This window comes from Heterodontus francisci, chromosome 4, assembly GCF_036365525.1.
Source record: "Heterodontus francisci isolate sHetFra1 chromosome 4, sHetFra1.hap1, whole genome shotgun sequence".
Classification (NCBI taxonomy): domain Eukaryota; kingdom Metazoa; phylum Chordata; class Chondrichthyes; order Heterodontiformes; family Heterodontidae; genus Heterodontus; species Heterodontus francisci.
In genome coordinates this window covers 72,751,246-72,773,270 of record NC_090374.1, presented here as the reverse complement: position 1 = coordinate 72,773,270, position 22,025 = coordinate 72,751,246, and the positions used below count along the sequence as shown (strand labels likewise).

General features: G+C 44.0%; 1 protein-coding gene across 5 annotated transcripts in view; it reads left to right on the top strand.

Annotated features, from left to right (window-relative positions):
- Window positions 1-22,025, top strand: part of arb2a (ARB2 cotranscriptional regulator A) — a 771,898-nt gene that overhangs the window by 608,281 nt on the left and 141,592 nt on the right. The window contains exon 11 of one of the 5 annotated variants that reach the window (XM_068029693.1): window positions 1,565-1,599. The exons of the other annotated variants lie outside the window; for them this stretch is intronic. Coding sequence (XP_067885794.1) covers window positions 1,565-1,584 — 20 coding nt within the window. The 3' untranslated portion in view covers window positions 1,585-1,599. Of the gene's footprint in view, window positions 1-1,564; window positions 1,600-22,025 lie in introns of those variants that run through there. 5 annotated transcript variants of the gene reach the window in all.

Here is a 22,025-nt window from a genome sequence, read left to right as displayed (position 1 = left end):
TTCTGAATGTGAAGTTAGAAGCTTTATTTTATCAGGCGAATCAATAACCGAAAAGATTGTCTTAATTCTATGCATCTTAAGTTATAGTTTGTTTTAAAGATGACTTTGCTAACGAAATTAAAGTAAATCAAGTTTAAAAACACAATAATTCAGAGTTAGGCCTATTTTCATTTTGATTTTTTTCTATTGAAACATAAATTCAATACATGTATTTAATTTATTATGCATGCAAATTATGCATTCTACCAGAGGCATTTGGAAATTTGCCAAGTATTTTGTTTAGAAATATCAAAATTTCGTCTTGCAGCTCCCAATCGTTTTATTTTCAGCAAATTTTTTTTAAAAAGGTTCTTCAAGTTTTAAAAAAAAAAGGTTGCTGATCCCTGCATCAGAGAGTCAGAATTTCTTAGAGTTTTATCTGAATTGGCCACAGTTTTTATTTTGGGATGTCAGGGTGAAAGTCCTGACAGAGTGGGAGAAAAATTTTCAGAAAGAGAAGGAAAAGCAGCTAGAAGTCATTGTCCATGTAGGAACCAATGACCTAGGAAAGAGTAATATGATGGTCTTCCGGAGGCAGTATGAGAAATTAGGGTCAAGGCTGAAGAACTAGCACTCAAGAGTGATAATCTCAATTACTTCCTGTGCCATGCGCTGGGCAGGTTAGCCAAGGATAGATTAGATCCATTAATGTGTAGCTTGAGAGACGGTGCAGGAAGGAGATTTAATATTCCTCGGACATTGAGATCTGTTCTGGGACAGAGGCACGCTGTTCAGAAGGGTCGGAGTTCACCCGCACCTGAAGGATACCAATGTGCTTGCAGAAAAGGTAATTAATGCATTCAGAGTGGATTGAACCTAGTATGGCAATGGAAGTGTAAAGCAGAAAAAACAATGTTGGAGAAAGCTATTAAATATTGAATTGTGCCTATATGATTATAGATTAACTTGCAGCACTTTTGTATGGTTTACAAAGGACCACGAAGTTAGGGCAGAAGGTAGAGTGACATTATTTGTTAGAGAAGGACTAAGTATAACAAAGTTGAATGCTGAAAGACTTACTGAGACTCTTTGGATAGAATTAAAGGAGAATAAAAGGAAAAAGGTAGTAATAGGAATATGCTACAGGTCACCAAATAATCTAAGGGGGGAGCAGATAGTAATTCACTAGTAATTCCAGAGCAATTCAATCTTCCTCCTATTGACTGGAATGCAGAGTGGGAACAGTCTGCATGTGAGTGTGGACTTACTGTAACTCTCAGGGATTTGTATGCAAATATGTAAACAAAGGGTGCAAACAGGACTAGGTCCACTAAAACAGGACAATAGAGAAATAGGGCGGAATTTTTACAGGGAAAGGTAGGCAGGTTTGAGTGCATGCGGCATGTTAAATCCCTTAAAAGTGATGTCAGGTCGGGAATCCCAACATCATCCAGCCCTCTTCCAGGTTTCGTCCAGGCTGGTTTGAAGGCGAGTGGGGAATCTCCATGTAGCTGTTGGCTAAGATATTTAAATATTCAAATAGGTTATTAAGTTCTGTTTTAACCAAGGAATCTGGATTTAACAGGCAACAGACCTATTCCCTGAACTATCAGCAACACAGCAGGGTCACCAAAACGAGTGCAGAGAGGGGAGTGCTTCTTCAGTGAAACAGACAGGCTGGGAAGCTTTTGATCATTGAAACTGAAGAGCTCCAGCCATGGCCAGGTGAGAGACTACTGCTCACTGTACTGCTTCTCAGAGTGTTTTCAGTGCTTGAAAGGTGATTGCCAGCTTCTTGGAAGTCACTTCACCTGTCTTACACTTCACTCGCCTTTAGCTGCACTTCCCTGCTACCAGCCTTCAGCACAGCGTGGGACCAGCTTATGCAACTCTACTTTGCACCTTTGATGAAGAACAAGAGAAGCAGCAGCACAAACACCAGCTGCCTTCTACTCAGCCACATGCCACTCCACAGGGCAGAGGAGATGGACACTGAGCTCCAAATCCAAGCAGGCGAGACCCCGAACGCAGGGTTTACAGATCAGCTCTCTCAACATGTGTGAGCACCAGTGCCTCACTAGACTCAGGCTATCACCGAAGGTCCCTGCTGATATCTGCAGCCTCCTGGAACAAGATCGCTTTCCTAGTGGAGCAGGTGGGCATACAATGCAAGAGGCCATCAAGGTGGCTGTCACTGGAGAACCACCACCGCCCCCCACCCCCACCTCGGTTCTCTGCCTTTCCCTGAGGTTGTGTACTCTCTTCTACAAGGAGAGAAAGCAGAGAGTTATGAATGTTAACAATGGTTTGTGTGGATAGGAGGGAAGGACAACATTTGTGGAGGGTGACTGAGAGGCATGCGTCTGAGAGGGCTGTAGGTTGAGGGTGAATGTGAGTTTTGACTTTTCAGATGGGTTGTGAGGTGCCTGGAGAGAGAAGAATGAGGGCTGCTGCAAGTTGTTCTGAGGAGTGCTGTGCAGGAGAATGCTGAGAAAGTCAGAGTGTGGGCCTCGGCACCTGAAATTGCGATGCTGCTCACCTATCCCATCCTCCTGAGGTCCTGGATCCTTTTGCTGCATTGTCTCCAGATTGGAGGGACCACACTTCTGCTGCTGACTTACTCAATCACTTCCATTCACGCCTGCTTGGTTGAAGAGGCTGGCCTCTTCCTCCTGTCCTTGGGAAACATTAGCTCACTGCAGCCCCTCAGATCCCACAGCAGGACCTCTAGGTACAAGTGAGAGACCCAGGAGCAGCCTTCCCAGGTCTCCTCTCCATTTTCATGGTTGCTGCAGGCTCAAAAACCTATATGCAGGTGAGCCATTGTAACCCATGCCAGGGTCCCTTTAATTAGAAATCCTTCTTTTGATAGATCCAGCGGGCCATCTCTGATTACTGACCCTTCTGCCACTGGAAACAGAGTTGCTCCTTATTTACTTTATCAAAACCTTCAAGATTTTAAACACCTCTAACAAATCTCCCCTTAACCTTCTTTGCTCTAAGTGACAGTGGAGGAGAAATTCATTCGCATAATGCTGTTTCCTATGCAGACTACGTCAATTTCCCAGGGGCAGGTAACGCCTTGGACCACTAACTGCATGGACCATGCAGAATTCTTTAATATCAACGAAGAATGCCATGCGAGCTGCACAGGTAGTGACCCGTAATGCTGCTTGCCCCTGGGAAACCAGTGCAACGCAAACACATTTTTCCCTCAGTTTCTGTAGTCTCTATGTAACTGAATTCTTTCATCCCTGGCATCATTCTAATAAATCTCTTCTGCACCTCCTCTCAGGTCTTGTCATCATTCTTAAAGTGTAATGCCCAAAATTAGCTGCAATACTCCAGCTGGAGCCTAAATGGTGTTTTATAAATGTTCAGCATAGCTTTCTTGCGTTTGTACTCTATGCCTTCTCTTTCAAGGCCTCCCACAGCTCATTTACTGTTTTATCTGCCAGTCTTTGATTCCAATGCATCTGGGCCGAATCCTTTTTCAACTCACTGAATTTAGCCCTCCTCCAGTTAAATATTTTCACATTTGATTTTTCCTTGTCCTTTTCCATAACTACTATAAACTGTTTGCTGTTTCACAATTGCTCTCCCACTGAAACATGCTGAATCCAGGTCAAAGCAGCCAGCTTGAGTGGCACAAGGTCCACCATCTTAAACATTCACTCCCTCCACCACCAGTGCAATAGGTATCATCTACAAGATGCACTGCCGCAACTTGTCAAATCTTCTTTGACAGTATCTTCCAAACCCATGATCTCTACCACCTGGAATAACAAGGGCAGCAGGTGCAGGGAAACAGGACCACCTGTAAATCACACACGATTCTAACTTGAGAATATTTCACTGATCCTTCATCATTGCTGGGTCAAAATACTGGAATTCCCTTCCTAACAGCACTGTGGGTGTACCCACACCACATGGACTACAGTGGTTCAAGAAGGTAGCTCACCACCACCTTTTCAAGAGCAATTAGGGATAGGCAATAAATATTGGTCACCGATGCCCAGGTCCCATGAACGAATAAAAATAATGCCGACTTGCCCCTGTCATTCCCCAGAACTAGGTCCAGCACTACTTCCTTTCTCGTTGGGCTGGAAACATACTAATCAAGAAAGTTCTATTGTACACATTTCAGGACTTCCTCCCCTCCCCCGCCTTTCCCATAACACTGTTATTTTCCTGGTAAATATTATTTATAAGAGTCTGTAACAGAGCAAGGACCAATGTCCTTGTGGGTTGGTTTGCTAATGTTATTGGGGAGGGTTTAAACTAATTTGTTGGGGCTGGGAACCAGGAGATAACATTAGAGTGAAAAAACAAGGTGCTCAAAGAATTGGGAGAAACAGCACTAGAGTAAGAAATAGTAAGGTGTTAGGTGAGGTCAGAGTAAGAGAGAATCCAATGAGGGCTTAATTAGGTGAACAGTGCATGTATATGAAGTCATGGAACGTGGTAAATAAGGTTGGTGAGCTGCATGCGCAGGTAGCCATTTGTGAGTATGACGTTGTGGCGATAACGGAGACTTGACCAAAAAAGGGCAGGACCATACTAAATACTCCTGAATACGAGGTGTTCAGGAAAGATAAGGAAGGAAAGAAAGGATGAAGGGTATTGATTAAGGATAATATTACAGTGCTGGAGAGAGAGGATGTCCTAGAAGGGTCAAGGAAAGAATCTATTTGGTTAGAGCTAGGAAACATTATAGGTATCATTAAACTTCTGGGTGTATTCTATAGGCCACCAACTAGTGGGAAAGATGTAGAGGAACAAATTTGCATGGAAATTACAGAGAGGTGCAAAAACTATAGAGTACTTATAATGGGGGACTTTAATTATCCTAATATAGACTGGGATAGTAATAGTGTAAAGGGCAGAGAGGGAGAAGAGTTTCTAAAGTGTGCTCAGGACAATTTTCTACGTCCATATGTTTCCAGTCTAACAAGGGAGGAGGTATCACTGAATCTGGTTCTGGGAATGAGGTCGGACAAGCGGATCAAGTGACAGTAGGGGAATATTTAGGGCACAGTGGTCATCGTATCATAAGGTTTAGGTTAGCTATGGAAAAGGATAAACAGCAATCCAGAGTAAAAGTAATTAATTGGAGGAGGGCCAATTTCAATGGGATGAGAACAGATTTGGCCTAGCTAACTGAAAATAAAGATTGGCAGGCAAAACTGTAATTGAACAATAGTTCAGGTACAATTGAGGTACATTCCTCAAAGGTAGGATGGTGGCATAGTGGTAATGTCACTGGACTAGTAATCTAGTCTAATTCAGGCTAATATGCTGGGAACATGGGTTCAATTCCCACCACGGCAGCTGCTGGAATTTAAATTCAATTAATTAATGAAAAATCTGGAATTGAACGTTAGTCAGTAATGGTGACCATGAAACTACCATTGATTGTCTTAAAAACCCATCTGGTTCACTAATGTCCTTTAGGGACGGAAATCTGCCGTCCTCACCTGCTCTGACCTACACGTGACACCAGACCCACAGCAATATGAATGACTCTTAATTGCCCTCTGAAATGGCCCAGCAAACCACTCAGTTGTACAAAACTGCTACACGAAAGTTAAAAAGGAATGAAACTGGACAGAACATCTGGCATCGACCAAGGCACTGGAAACGACAACGGCGAACCCAGCCCTGTCAACCCTGCAGAGTCCTCCTTGCTAACATGTGGGGGCTTGTGCCAAAATTGGGAGAGCTGTCCCACAGAACAGTCAAGCAACAGCCTGACATAGTCATACTCATGAAAACATATCTTACATCCAATGTCCCAGACACCACCATCAGCATTCTTGGGTATGTCTTGTCCCACAGGCAGGACAGACCCACCAGAGGTGGCGGCACTGTGGTATACAATCAGGAGGGCTTTGCCCTGGGAGTCCTCAACATTGGCTCCGGACCCCATGAAGTCTGATGGCATCAGGTCAAACATGGGCAAGGAAACCTCTTGCTGATTACCACCTGCTGCCCTCCCTCAGCTGATGATTCAGTACTGCTCCATGTTGAACACCACTTAGAAGAAGCACTGAAGGTAACAAGGGCACATCATGTACTCTGGGTGCAGACTTCAGCATCCATCACCAAGAGTGGTTCGGTAGCATCACTACTGACCGAGCAGGCCAAGTCCTGAAGGACATATCTGCCAGATTGGGCCTGCAGCAGGTGGTGAGGGAACCAACAAGAGGGAAAAACCTACTCGACCTTGTCCTCACCAATCTACCTGTTGCAGATGCATCTGTCCGTGACAGTATTGGTAGGAGTGACTAGCGCACAATCCTTATGAAAACAAAGTCCTGCCTTCGCACTGAGGATGCCCTACATCATGTTGTGTGGCACCACCACCATGCTAAATGGGATAGATTCAGAACAGATCTGGCAGCTCAAAACTGGACACCCATGAGGATCTGTGGACCATCAGCAGCAGCAGCAGAATTCTATTCAACCACAATCTGTAACGTTATAACCCCGCATATACCCTACTCTACCATGACCATCAAGCCAAGGGATCAACCCTGGTTCAATGAAGAGTGCAGGAGAGCATGTCACGGGCAGCAGCAAGCAACCTGGTGAAACTACAACACTAGACTACTTGCGCGCCAAACAGCAGAAGCAGCATATAATAGACAAAGCTAAGCAATCCCACAACCAACTGACCAGATCAAAGCTCTGCAGTCCTGCCACATCCAGTTGTGAATGGTGGTGGACAATTAAACAACTAACCAGAGGAGGAGGTTCTACAAATATGCCCATCCACGATGATGGAGGAGCCCAGCATATCAGTGCAAAAGAAAAGGCTGAAGCATTTGCAACAATCTTCAGCCAGAAGTGCCGAGTGAATGACCCATCCCAGCCTCCTGATGCCAGTCCCACTCCAGCAGAGTGTAATGTTTAAAAGTTTGCTGATTACACAAAACTAGGTGGGAATGTGAGTTGTGAGGATGCAAAGAGGCTTCAGCGGGATTTAGACAGGCTAAGTGAGTGGGCAAGAACATGGCAGATGGAAAAATGTGAAGTTATTCACTTTGGTAGGAAAAACAGAAATGCAGAGTATTTCTTAAATGGTGAGAGATTAGAAAGTGTTGATGTCCAAAGGGACCTGGGTGTCTTTGTTCATCAGTTACTGACAGCCAACATGCAGGTGCAGCAAGAAATTAGGAAGGCAAATTCTTACAGGGCTCAACAAGATTGATGCAGGAAGGATGTTTCCCCTGGCTGGGGAGTCGTGAACCAGAGGACACAGTCTCAGAATAACAGGTAGGCCATTTAAGACAGATGAGAAGGAATTGCTTCACTCAGAGGGTGGTGAATCTATGGAATTTTCTACCCAAAAGGACAGTGGAGGCTCAGTCATTGAGTATGTTCAAGACAGAGATTGATATATTTCTAGATATTAAAGATATCAAGGAATATGGGGAGAGTGGGAAAATGGCATTTTTTTATTCACTCATGGGATGTGGGCATTGCTGGCAAGGACAGCATTTATTGCCCATCCTTAATTGCCTCTTAGAAGGAGGTGGTGAGCCGCCTTATTGAACTGCTGCAGTCCATGTGGGGTAGGTACACCCACAGTGTTGTTAGGAAGGGAGTTCCAGGATTTTGTCCCAGCGACATGAACGGCGATATAGTTCCAAGTCAGGATGATGTGTCGCTTGGAGGGGAATTTGCAGGTGGTGGTGCTCCCATGCATCTGCTGCCATTGTCCTTCTAGGTGGTAGAGGTCGTGGGTTTGGAAGGTGCTGTCTAAGAAGCCTTGGTGAATTGCTGCAGTGCATCTTGTAGATGGTACACACTGCTGCCACTGTGTGTCAGTGGTGGAGGGAGTGAATGTTGAAGGTAGTGGATGGGGTGCCAATCAAGCAGGCTGCTTTGTCCTGGATGGTGTCGAGCTTCTTCAGTGCTGTTGGAGCTGCACCCATCCTGGCAGGTGGAGAGTATTCCATCACACTCCTGACTTGTGCCTTGTAGATGGTGGGTAGGCTTTGGGGAGTCAGGAGGTGAGTTACTCGCCTCAGGATTCCTAGCCTCTGACCTGCTCTTGTAGCCATGGTATTTATATGGCTACTCCAGTTCAGTTTTTGGTCAATGGCAACCCCCAGGATGATGTTAGTGGGGGATTCAGCAATCGTAATGCCATTGAACGTCAAGGACAGATGGTTAGATTCTCTCTTGTTTGAGATGGTCATTGCCTGGCATTTGTGTGGCGCGAATATTACTTGCCACTTCTCAGCCCAAGCCTGGATATTGTCCAAGTCTTGCTGCATTTCTGCACGGATTGCTTCAGTATCTGAGGAGTCGCGAATGGTGTTGAACATTGTGTAATCATCAGCGAACATCCCCAGGTCATTGAAGCAGCCGAAGATGGTTGAGCCTCGGACACTACCCTGAGGAACCCCTCCAGTGATGTCCTGGAGCTGAGATGACCAAGCTGTTCCAGTACAGCTACGACACTGGCATCTACCCGGCAATGTGAAAAATTGCCCAAGTATGTCCTATACACAAAAAGCAGGACAAATCTAACCCAGCCAATTACCGCCCTATCAGCCTACTCTCGATCATCAGCAAAGTGATGGAAGAGGTCGTCAACAGTGCTATCAAGCAGCACTTGCTCAGCAATAACCTGCTCAGTGATGCTCAGTTTGGGTTCCACCAGGGCCACTCAGCTGCTGACCTCATTACTGCCTTGGTCCAAACATGGACAAAAGAGCTGAACTCCAGAGGTGAGGTGAGAGTGACTGCCCTTGACATCAAGGCAGCATTTGACCGAGTGTAGCATCAAGTAGCCCTAGCAAAACTGAAGTCAATGGGAATCAGGGGGAAAACTCTCCGCTGGTTGGAGTCATACCTAGCACAAAGGAAGATGGTTGTGGTTGTTGGAGGTCAATCATTTCAGTCCCAGGATATCACTGGAGGAGTTCCTCAGGGTAGTGTCTGAGGCTCAACCATCTTCAGCTGCTTCATCAATGACCTTCCCTCCATCATAAGGTCAGAAGTGGGGATGTTCGCTGATGATTGCATAATGTTCAGCACCATTCACAACTCCTCAGATAATAAAGCAGCTTGTGTCCATATGCAGCAAGACCTGGACAACATCCAGGCTTGGGCTGATAAGAGAGTCTTGAGTCTTTGGAATTCTCTTCCTCAAAAGATGGTGAAAGCAAAGTTTTTGAATATTTTTAAGGCCGCGGTAGATAGATTCTTGATAAGCAAGGGGGTGGAAGGTTATCGGGGGTAGGTGGAAATGTGGAGTGATCATTTCAGCCATGAACTTATTGACTGGCGGAGCAGGCTTAAAGGGCCGAGTGGCCTACTCCTGTTACTAGTTCGTATGTATGTTCGTAAATGGCAAGTAACATTCGTGCCACACAAGTGCCAGGAATGACCATCTCAAACAAGAGAGCATCTAACTATCTCCCCTTAATGTTCAATGACATTACCATCGCTGAATCCCCCACTATCAACATCCTTGGAGCTACCATTGACCAGAAACTGAACTGGACCAACCACGTAAATACTGTGGCTACAAGAGCAGGTCAGAGGCTTGGAGCAAGTAACTCACCTCCAGACTCTCCAAAGCCTGTCCACTATCTAAAGGCATAAGTCAAGAGTGTGATGGAATACTCACCACTTTCCTGTATGGGTGCAGCTCCAACAACACTGAAGAAGCTCGACACCATCCAGGGCAATGCAGCCTGCTTGATTGGCACCCCATTCATCACCTTCACATTCACTCCCTTCACCACCGACGTACAGTGGCAACAGTGTGTACCATCTACAAGATGCACTGCAGCAACTCACCAAGGCTCCTTCGACAGCACCTTCCAAACCCACGACCTCTACCATCTAGAAAGATAAGGGTAGCAGATGCATGGGAGCACTGCCATCTGCAAGTTCCCCTCCAAACCACACACCATCCTGACTTGGAACTATAGCGCCGTTCCTTTGCTGTCCCTGGGTCAAAATCCTGGAACACCCTTTCTAACAGCACTGTTGGTGTACCTACACTCCAAAGACTGCAGCGGTTCAAGAAGGCATCTCAGCACCACCTTCTCAAGGGCAATTAAGGATGGGCAATAAATGCTCGCCTTGCCAGTGGCGTCCACATCCCATGAACAAAAAAAAAACGGCAGTACCTCCACTCTCCAGCAGAGACAGTGAAGTTAATGCATAATTGCCGGTTTCCGTGCTTGATTCGTTCAGGCAGCGTAGCATCATCACCTGGAGCTTTGCCAATGGCAATCAAATTAATAGCTTTGCTAAGCTCCTCCACTGTGGTTTTGGGTATCTAGTTCTTCCATGACAGGCAAGCTCTCTATGGTGTCTAAAGCTTCCTCGGTGTGTTTTCCCTGGAGTACAACTCAAGGTAGTGTTCCACCCTTCACTCCATCTGTTTATTGCAGTCGTTTTCGATCTCCCTGTCTTTGTTTTCAATGGAGCTTTTTCTTTGCTGACATACCTGTGGCCTTTTTGATCCCATCATACGTGCCCCTAGTGTCCCCTGTGTTGGAGGACATCTGGATATTCTGGCAAAGTTGTAACCAGTAGCTATTGGCTCAGCGCCTAGTAGTCTGTTGGACTTTGACATTGACCGCAGACTTTCTGACAGGTTTTCTAGTGCATGAAACATTTACGTGTGTACACCTATCAACCTTCTGCTGTAGCCTGGCCTATTGAAGTCATTATCTGAGCCTTATGCAGCAGAACTAGTATGCGACCCACTACGGGGAGCTAGCATCTGCAGTATCCCTTTCCCCTGCGCTGGCTGCAGGCCACTCATGCACAGTGTCCCATCATAGGAACATAGGAGCAGGAGTGGGCCATTCAGCCCATCTAGTCTGCCCCGCCATTATGTATGATCATGGCTGATCATCCACTTCAATGCCTTTTTCCCACAAATATCCTCATATCCCCTAATATCATTTGTATCAGTAAACAGATGTGCTGATCCACCTCTTCTGTTCTATAAATTACACAGTGTCAGTATCTGAGCTGAATGAAATTGAGTAACAGTATGTTTTCAATCATGAAATCCACATGCATTGTGGAATTTAGAGTTCTTCAAATAATGTGTGGAAAATAATATTTTCAAAAGAATCCTTGCATGTATTTCTGTCAACATATCAAGGAGCACTTCTAGGAATAAAATATTATCACTCACAGTGGCATTTATTGTGACCAGTTTAAGAGTGGGCAAGGAAATAATATATAAACACAGGTGTCAGGGAGGGTGGATTGACAAAAATTACTTACAAAATAGGGGAGTTAGGCAATGGAATTTGTTTGTGATCAATTTATTATTTAAATTGACCTAATTTACATTACCAGATTACATTTTAATGGCATAATTTATAATTATGTAATCTCTAAAAGTATGGTAATAATTGTTTCCAATTTTTATGTTCAGACTTAGGGTTTTGAGTTATTCATGAAAGTAAATGCCAATGCCAATTTATTATCCCATCTACTGTAATCTTGTTACACACACAAATTAGAAATGTTTTATCACTTAATAAGCTTATTAGACAATCCATTTGTGTGTTCGTAATCATTGAATTGTCATCCTAACTTATTTATCTGTCTACATATTAAAAGTTTCACATTTAGTGTTAGAGGATGTATTTGTTTAGTAGTAGATGATCTATCTATTCCTCATAATAAATAAGATTCTTGAAATATTAAAATCAAGCATTCATAGATTATATAGTACATATAATATTACTTAAGAATATACTTCAAATAGTCAAATCTGGAATTGGCAGCCTGATCTGGGACCCAGTGGAGAAGATTTACAACTGTCAGCTGCCTGTTTCTGACATGAAAAATGGGAGACTAGCAGTTAAGGATCAGGGGCACCTTGGCTGCTCCCTGGATGCCCAAGACCCATATGATTCAATTTTTAGGCTAGCCTGAAATGGGAGAACAGCTTGTCAGCCTGTTTCTCGTGAGGGGCTGTTTAGATATGCAAATTGGATATAACGTCCTAAGTGCAATTTTGAAGTAGAAATGGTTGGAGCATGTACCATACATGCTTTTTATACTGGGTGGTGAGCAGCCTAACCAGTAGTCCTGATGGCTGCTCCACAAATGGGTTGCAAATGTTTCTTTTACTTTTTTGCCCATCCCTAATTGCCTGTGAGAAGGTGGTGGTGAGATGCCTTCTTGAACTGCTGCAGTCCATGTGAGATAGGTACACCCACAGCATTGTTAGGAAGGGAGTTCCAGGGTCTTGACCCAGTGAAGGAACAGTGATAGAGTTCCAAGTCAGAATGGTATGTGTCTTGGGCAGGAATTTGCAAGTGGTAATGTTGCCATACATCTGCTGCCCTTGTCCTTCTAGATGGTAGAGATTGTTGCTGCAGTGCATCTTGTAGCTGGTACACACTGCTGCTACTGTGCGTCGGTGGTGGAGCGAGTGAATGTTTGTAGATGGGGTGCCAGTCAAGTGGGCTGCTTTGTCCTGAATGGTGTCGAGCTTCTTGAGTGTTGTTGGAGCTGCACCCATCCAGGAAAGTGGAGAAGATTCCATCACACTCCTGATTTGTGCCTTGTTGATGGTGGACTGGCTTTGCGGAGTCAGGAGGTGAGGATTCCTAGCCTCTGATCTGCTCTTGTAGCCAGGTATTTATATGGCTACTCCAGTTCAGTTTTTGGTCAATGGTAACCCCCAGGATGTAGTTAGTGGGCAATTCAGCAATCGTAATGGCATTGAATCTCAAGGGGAGATGATTAGATTCTCTCTTGTTGAAGATGGTCATTGCCTGGCACATGTATTGTGTGAATGTTACTTGCCACTTATCAGCCCAAACCTGGATATTGTCCAGGTCTTGCTATTTTCTGCACAGACAGCTTCAGTATCTGAGAAGTCGCTAATGGTGCTGAACATTATGCAACGATCAGCGAACATCCCCACTTCTGACCTTATGATTGAAGGAAGGTTATTGTTGAAGATGGTTGGGTCTAGGACACTGCCCTGAGGAACTCCTCCAGTGATGTCCTGGAGCTGAGATGATTGACCAACAACCACAACCATCTTCCTTTGTGCTAGGTATGACTCCAGCCAGCATAGAGTTTTCCTCGATTCCCATTGACTCCAGTTTTGCTAGGGCTTCTTGATGCCATACTCGGTCAAATGCTGCCTTGATGTCAAGGGCCGTCACTTTTACCTCACCTGTTGAGTTCAGCTTTTTTGTCCATGTTTGAAACAAGGCTGCAATGAGGTCAGGAGCTGAGTGGCCTTAGCGGAACCCAAATTGAATGTCACTGAGCAGGTTATTGCTAAGCAGTTGCCGCTTGATAGCACTTTCGACGACACCTTCCATCACTTTACTCATGATCGAGAGTAGGCTGATGGGGTGGTGATTAGCCAGGTTGGATTTGTCCTGCTTTTTGTGTACAGGACATACCTGGGCAATTTTCCACATTGCCGGGTAGATGCCAGTGTTGTAGCTGTACTGGAACAACTTGGCTAGAGGCTTGGCACATTCTGAAGCACTGGTCTTCAGTACTATTCCCCGAATTATGTTAGAGCCCATAGCCTTTGCAGTATCCAGTGCCTTCAGTCGTTTCTTGATATCACGCAGAGGAATCGAATTGACTGAAGACTGGCATCTGTGATGCTGGGGTCTTCGGGAGGAGGCCGAGACGGATCATCCACTCGGCACTTCTGGCTGAAGGTGGATGCAAATGCTTCAGCCTTATCTTTTGCACTGATGTGCTGGACACCCCCATCGTTGAGGATGGGGATATCTGTGGAGCCACCTCCTCCAGTTAGTTGTTTAATTGTCCACCATCATTCACGACTGGATGTGGTAGGACTGCAGAGCTTAGATCTGATGTTGGTTGTGGGATCGCTTAGCTATCGCAGGCTGCTTATGCTGTTTGGCACGCAGATGTATCTGCAGCAGGCAGATTGCTGAGGATGAGGTCAAGTATGTTTTTCCTTCACCACCTGCTGCAGACCCACTCTAGCAGCTACGTCCTGTAGGATTCGCTCAGCAGTGGTGCTATTGAGCCACTCTTGGTGATGGACATTGAAGACTTCCACCCAGATTACATACTGCACCCTTGCCACCCTCAGTGCTTCCTCCAAGTGCTGTTCAAAATGGAGGAGTACTGACTCATCAGCTGAGGGGGGCACTAGGTGGTAATCAGCAGGAGATTTCCTTGCCCATGTTTGACCTAATGCCATGAGACTGCAAGGGGTATGGAGTTGATGTTGAGGACACTCAGGGTAACTCCCTTCCCACTGTATAGCCACCTCTGTGGGGTCTGTCCTGCCAGTGGGACAGGACATACCTGGGGATGGTGATGCCTGGGACATTATAAGGTATGATTCAGTAAATACTTATGTCCAGCTGTTGCTTGACTAGTCTGTGGGATAGCTCTCCCTACTTTGGCACATGCCCCCAGATGTTTGTAAGGAGGAATTTTCTTGATTAACAGGGCTGGATTAGTCACTGTCGATTCCTAGGTCTGTCCAGTTTCATTACTTATCGATTTTGTAGTGGTTAGATACAACTGAGTGACTTGCTCGGCCATTTCAGAGGGCTTTCAAGAGTCAACCACTTTGCTGTGGGTCTAAGTCAAGTAAGGATAGCAGATTTCCTTCCCTGAAGGATATTAGTGAACCAGATGGGTTTTTATGACAATTAGCAATGGCTTCTTGGTCATCATTAGACTAGCTGTTAATTTTAGATTTATTAATTGAATTTAAATTCCCCTTTCTGTTGTGGTGGGATTTGAACCTATGTTCCCAGAGTAATTCCCTGGGTCTTTAGGTTACCAGTCCAGTGACAATACCACTATGCCATTGCCTCCCCATAAAGGCTAACACACATGGGCTGATATCACTGTCCAGGCCTGGTGCACATAACAGCCCATTCTCTTCAGCATTGAGATGGATGTTCTGCACGAGTGCCTCAATTCCTGAATCCTCAAATCCATCTACAAAATTCCTGTCAGGTGTGTGATGAAATCCTCTCAGCTGGATAGAAGTAGCTGCAACAACATTCACAAAAGCTGGACACCATCCAGGTCAGAGCAGTTAATTTAGTTGATGTCCTGCTGAATATCCATCCCGACACCACCGGCACACAATGGCTGCAACATGTGTGATCTACAGGATACGCTGGACCCAAAGTTACTTTGACAGCACTTCTACTTCTGAGAAGGACAAGAGCAGCAAGAAACCCATCACCTCCAAGTTACCCACCATTTGATATATTGCTGTTCCTTTATTATCACTGGAGCAGTATCCTGGAATTCCCTAGCAAGCAGGAAGATTGTAGTTGTTCTAGGAGAAGCTCCATTTCTACCTTCTCAGGGCAATTAGGGATGGGCAATAAATGCAACCTTGCCAGTGCCGCTCACATCCCAAGAATTAAAAAATGATGAAATATTAACTTGTCCTCTCCACAGATGCTGTGTCTAGCATTTTCTGGTTTGTTTCGGATTTCCAACATGTTCAATTTTTTTGCTTCTTTATATTGTTGTATTGCAGGGTTGTGAATTCAATCATTTTTAGAAAGTTGCTCAAATAGCTTCGAAGTTAGTATATCACTTACGGTAGTTCACCTAGTAATCCAGCAATTTATACTACGTAATATTGTCTGTCATTTTCATTACACGTTGGACTGTTGGTTCTACATTTGGAATTTATTTATATACTTTTCAAAGGCTATTTGAATGGTGTTATTGCTGCTCAAAAGCACTGAAGTCAATGAGTACACTAGTGGTGCACCTGATCAATATTTTTAATAAATTTGTGGAGTGAAGCTGCACAGTTTTGGTTAATAGATCACACATGTATTGATCTCTATGAAAATGTTTGTAAGATATTGTAATAATTAAAAAGTCAGAGAGCATTGGTTTGGACTTGGGAGGGGGAGTAGAAAAATTGGTTATTGACTGAACTGCTGGAGGTTAGTGAACCTTGGGGGCTTTGCAATAAACTTGTTACACTTAGTCATTATAAAATAATGCCATAGTCTATATACCCGACGGTCTGTCAATAACCTATTAAAACAATGCAAATTTTGACCAGAAAGAATATATGTGGAAATTCAGCAAATACATTATCACAACTAAACAAAGCAGATGTGTAGAAATTGTGTTTCAATGGAATACAAAAAAAGTATAACTCCCTTTTATAGAGGGCGGGAGCTTCTTGGGTGTTTTGAGCTCTTTTTCCCTTCTCTATTTTTATCACACCAGCTTTCATGCCAGTACAGTTCGCGTTTTTCGAATATGTCAGTTTTTCTCCCAAAACTAGATTTCAGTATTGCCTTTGTATATTTGTATTCTATAATTGATAGGCTAGTCATGTGCTACTCATCCATGATCTAGACTGATCTCTAATATCTGTATCATCTGGCTCTATGGATAGAGAGGACTGCACAGAGTACATGGCAGTTCTCTCTTTTTTTGTGACGATTGCTTTGAGTGGATGCCTGATGTAATTTGCTTTCAGACATCATATAAATTATGCCATACTTACATGCTTAAGGGTTAAGATGCAGTATGTCATATGTTTATTAAACAGATCTTTATGTGCTATGCTTTGCTCAGTACGTAATTCTTTGAAAAAGCCATAAACAGTTAAATGCATGAAAATGATTTTGAATAGTAATCTTACTTTCAGTACAGCAAGGAATTATGTGTGAAGGCATGCTGAATAAGCACCTTGGGGTCTATAGCCTCATGAAACCATTTATCAGAAAGCATATCAGGACAATAAAAATATAAAATAATGTTTGTTTTATTGCTTAACAAGTTGTAATCTCTTAAACTGACTGGCAGCTATTCCTTTTTTGCTGCTCTGTTGCACTCTATATGTGCTCTGTTCTCTATTGCATCTTGGCTCTATATCACTCTTATTTCATACCTCAGACTACCTAGTTCTTTGTGTCATTTTAGTGTTCTAGTTTTTCGTTTCTAGTTGCTTTCTGATTTAATTCACTCACTGCTTCATATTTTAGCTCTCTCCTGCTCAGCAATTCACCCAGTTTAGTTCTTTCTTTTGACTTTTCAGTTGTTCTATCTCTAAAGCTTAGAAATTGCTATTAGTGGAAAGCTTTATACTGGTGATAATTCAGGAAAATGCAGCAGCAAAATTAGGAGTACAGGTAGCACATTTCCCAATTGCTGGACGAACCCTTTTATATGGCAGCCATGCACACAATGTGGGCATGTGTTTAATTAAAATTGTTACTTATGGTACAATTGCTGGTTATCTGGGGGCAAATTGACAACAACTACTTGCATTTATGTAGCACCTTTCTCTTGGCACTTCAGAATTGTAAAGAAAATGGATGCTGAGCCATGCAGGAAAAACTACAAGGGGTGATCAAAAGCTTGCTTAATGAGGTGAGAATTAAAGATGGTGTTAAAGAGAGAGAGGGGGAGAGACAGGATTATGGGATAATTCCACATTGGGAAGTGGCTGAAAACACAGCTATCAATGCTGGGTGAAGCAGGAGGTTTACGCAAGAGGCTGGTGTCAGAGGAACGGCGAGTATAGAGGAGATTTGGGGCTGGAGGAGATACGAAGGGGGAAAGACCGGGAAAGGTTTAAACACGAGGGTGAGAATATTCAATTTGAAACATTTGGGGACAGGGAACCAATGTATGAAAAGATGTAATTGGTGAGCTTGACTTGCAGTGGAATAGGATATGGGCAACAGAGTTTTAGATAAGCTTATAATTTATGTAGGGTGGAAGTTCCAAGAGTGCATTGGAATAATTGAGTCTGAAGATGGAAAAGGCATTAATAAGAGCTTCAGCAGCAGAGGTGCTGAAATAGGAACTGAGGCAGGTCATGTTATGGAAAGAGGAGTGGGCAGTTGCTGTTACATGGAATGGTTAAAGCAGATAACATTGATGAATTTAAGGGGAGGCTTGATGCATATATGAGGAAGCAGGGAATAGAGGGATATGGGGGTGGGGGAGGGCTGGAGAGAAGAGGTAATTAGAGTGGGAGGTGTTCATACCCACCTGGCATATAAACATTGGCAGAGACCAGTAGGGCCAAAAGGCCTGGTTTCTGTGCTATAAATTCTATGGATATGCAGCCAGACAATGAGGAGGCTAATATGACTTCAGACACACATGAAAAGAAAGAGAAAGAAGCAGGGAGGAATTGAGCACAGAGTGTTCAGGCAGGGAGAGTGGTGTGAAATTATGTGATAAAAAACTATTTCCAGGGAGAACATGTACTCAACTGCCATCTTCAATGTCTCATACAGTGGACGACCCCCCAAAATGGAAAAAATCATTGTACACATTCTGACCTGTTGGATTGCTGAGGATAGCCACCATTTATTGCCTTCTCACCTTTCCCCAAATGTGTCAAATCACCAAACAATGTAGATAATCTCATAATGTATTAATGTACATATCCTATATTCAATTCCTGACTTTCCTACACCAGTGCTTCTCATGATGACTGTAAAATATACTTGAACTTGTTCTTAATCTTAAACTGTGCTGAAATGCTCCCTGAGTGGGTGAAGCAACTACGGTGGCAGTGGATGAAGCAAAATGTAAAGGATAGCAGTGTTCAGATCTAAAGAGGGAAGCACACATAAATAATAAGGTAGAATTACCAAACTGGAACAGTCTAATGATTAATGAACTATATAATTTAAATTAACATAGCAATTAATATCGTTGTATAGATAACGAAACGACAATTTAGGATATTGTGCTTAATTTTTAAAAAGTATATTATTTTTATTCATTTATGGGATAAAATATGAAAAACAATCGAGCAGCTGCAAAATTACATTGATACTGTACCACTAGGTGGCATTGAGAGGCTCGTGTAATGTGATCCATTAAGTATAGTTGGACTGGCTGAATATAACATGACCGTTGCACTGTACTCGAGTAGTCCCTACCCATCAGTTGGTAGGTGGCAGGTGCTAATCTACAAAGATACTTCATTTGAAGTGCACTGAAACATCACAGCACACAAACTAACAAGGAGATGTCAAAAATAATCAAAAATTTGATATCCTTGCAAGCAAGCAGTTTGGAGAAGTGGGGGTAAATCTTTATCTTTCTGAATGAGCAATATCTCAGTGGTGCAGATCACCTGTCTGTTATAGCCCTTGCCCGCCTTTTGTTCAACGATGAAATGGAAATCAGACGGGTTCTATAATGGCTGAGTGATCCACTTCAGATTACCGCCTTTGTGATGGAAACAAAAAGTTGCTTTGATAGTTTGATGCATACCTAACTGCCAGAACCCTAAGTGTGCTTCACTCCCCTTGACACAAACCCTACTTTAATTATTGAATCAACCTCATGCTTCTGACGCCTACCTACTTCTATGTTTTGCTTTGTAGGGTACAGTAGCGTAGTGGTATGTTACTGGGCTATTAATCCAGAGGCCTGGACTAATGATTGGAAACCTAAGCTCAAATCCCACCATAGCAGACTGGGAATTTGAATTTAGTTCATTAAATAAATCTGAAATAAAAAGCTAATGTCAGTAATGGTGACAATGAAACTACTGGCTTTGTGTAAAAAACACAACTGTTTCACTAATTTCCTTGAGGGAAGGAACTTACCCGGTGTGGCCTATATGTGACTCCAGACCCACAGCAATGAGGTTGACTTTGAACTGCCCTCAGAAATGGCCTAGCAAGCCATACAGTTGTGTCAAACCACAACAAATAAATCGAATAATAAACCTGGATGGACCACCCGGCATCAGCCTAGGCATTGGGCTTGAAAAAGGCACACCCAGCCCAGTCAACCCTGCAAAGTCTACTTCACTAACATCTGGGGATCTGCACCAATATCAGGAGAGCTATCACACAGACTAAGTCAAGCAACAGCCTGACATAGTAATACTCATAGAACCATATCTCTCAGCCAATGGCCCAGACTCCTGCGTCACCATCGCTGGGTATGTCCTGTCTCAATGGCAGTATAGACCCACCAGAGGTGGTGACGCAGTGGTATACACTTGGGAGGGAAAGGCCCTGGAAATCTCATGGCACCAGGTCAATAATGGGCAAGGAAATCTGCTGCTTACCACCTACTGTGCACCCCGCCCCCCTCAGCTGATTAATCAGTATTCCCCCATGTTGAACACCACCTGGAAGAAGCACAGAGTGTAGCACAGGATGTACTCTGGATGGGGGACTTCAATGTCCATCACCAGGAGTGACTCTCAAACACCACTGCTTGCTGGCTTCTGAAAGACATAGCTGCCAGATTGGGCCTTCAGCAGTTGGGGAGAGAACCAGCACGAGGGAATAACCTACTTGACTTCGTCTTCATTAATCTACCTGTTGCAGAAGCATTTGTCCATGCTTGTGGGGACGAAGTCTTGTCTTTGCACTGAGGTCATCCTCCATTATACCGTTGGACCTTTGTTTAAAAAGGGAGTGAGGGATAGACCGAATAATTGCAGGCCAGTCAGTCTAACCTCAGTAGTGGGCAAATTATTGGAATCAATTCTGAGAGACAGGATAAACTGTCACTTAGAAAGGCACAGGTTAATCAAAGATAGTCAGCATGGATAGGTTAGGGGAAGATCTTGTCTGACCAACTTGATTGAATTTTTTGAAGAAGTAACAAGGAAGATTGATGAGGGTAGTGCAGTTGATGTGGTCTACATGGATTTTAGCAAGGCTTTTGACAAGGTCCCACATGGCAGACTGGTTAAAAAAATAAAAGCCCATGGGTTCCAGGGAGATGTAGCAAGGTGGATACAAAATTGGCTCACTGGCAGGAAAGAAAGGGTAATTGTTGACAGGTGTTTTTGAGACTAGAGGGCTGTTTCCAGAGGCATTCCACAGGGCTCAGTACTCGGTCCCCTGCTTTTTGTGGTGTATATTAATGATTTGGATATAAATGTAGGGAGCATGATCAAGAAGTTTGCAGACCACACAAAGATTGGCCGTGTGGTAGATAACGGTAGACTGCAGGAAGATAGCGATGGACTGGTCAGGTGGGCATTCAACCCGGAGAAGTGTGAAGTGATGCATTTGGGGAGGTCAAACAAGGCAAAGGAATACACTATTAATGGGAAAATACTGAGAGGTGTAGAGGAAGTGAGGGACCTTGGAGTGAATGTCCACAGATCCCTAAAGGTAGCAGGACAGGTCGATAAGGTGGTTAAGAAGGCATATGGAATTCTTTCCTATATTAGCCGAGGTATAGAATATAAGATCAGAGACATTGTACTGGAACTGTGTAACTCATTGGTCAGGCCACAACTTGAGTACTGTGTGCAGTTCTGGTCACCTCATTACAGAAAGGATGTAATTGCACGAGAGAGGGTATGAAGGAGATTTACGAGGATGTTGCTGGGACTGGAAAAATGCAGCTATGAGAAAAGATTGGATAAGCTGGAGTTGTTCTCCTTGGAACAGAGAAGGCGGAGGGGAGAACAAAGAACAAAGAAGAGTACAGCACAGGAACAGGCCATTCGGCCCTCCAAGCCTGCGCCGATCTTGATGCCTGTCTAAACTAAAACCTCCTGCACTTCCGGGGACCGTATTCCTCTATTCCCTTCCTGTTCATGTATTTGTCAAGATGCCTCTTAAACGTCGCTATCGTACCTACTTCCACCACCTCCCCCGGCAGCAAGTTCCAGGCACTCATCACCCTCTGTGTAAAGAACCTGCCTCGCACATCCCCTCTAAACTTTGCCCCTCGCACCTTAAACCTATTTCCCCTGGTAACTGACTCTTCCACCCTGGGAAAAAGTTTCTGACTATCCACTCTGTCCACGCCACTCATAACTTTGTAAACCTCTATCATGTTGCCCCTCCACCTCTGTCGTTCCAGCGAAAACAATCCGAGTTCATCCAACCTCTCCTCATTGCTAATGCCCTCCAGACCAGGCAACATCCTGGTAAACCTCTTCTGTACCCTCTCCAAAGCCTCCACGTCCTTCTGGTAGTGTGGCGACCAGAATTGCACGCAATATTCCAAGGGTGGCCCAAGTTAAGGTTCAGTACAGCTGCAGCGTGACTTGCCAATTTTTATACTCTATGCCCCGACCAATG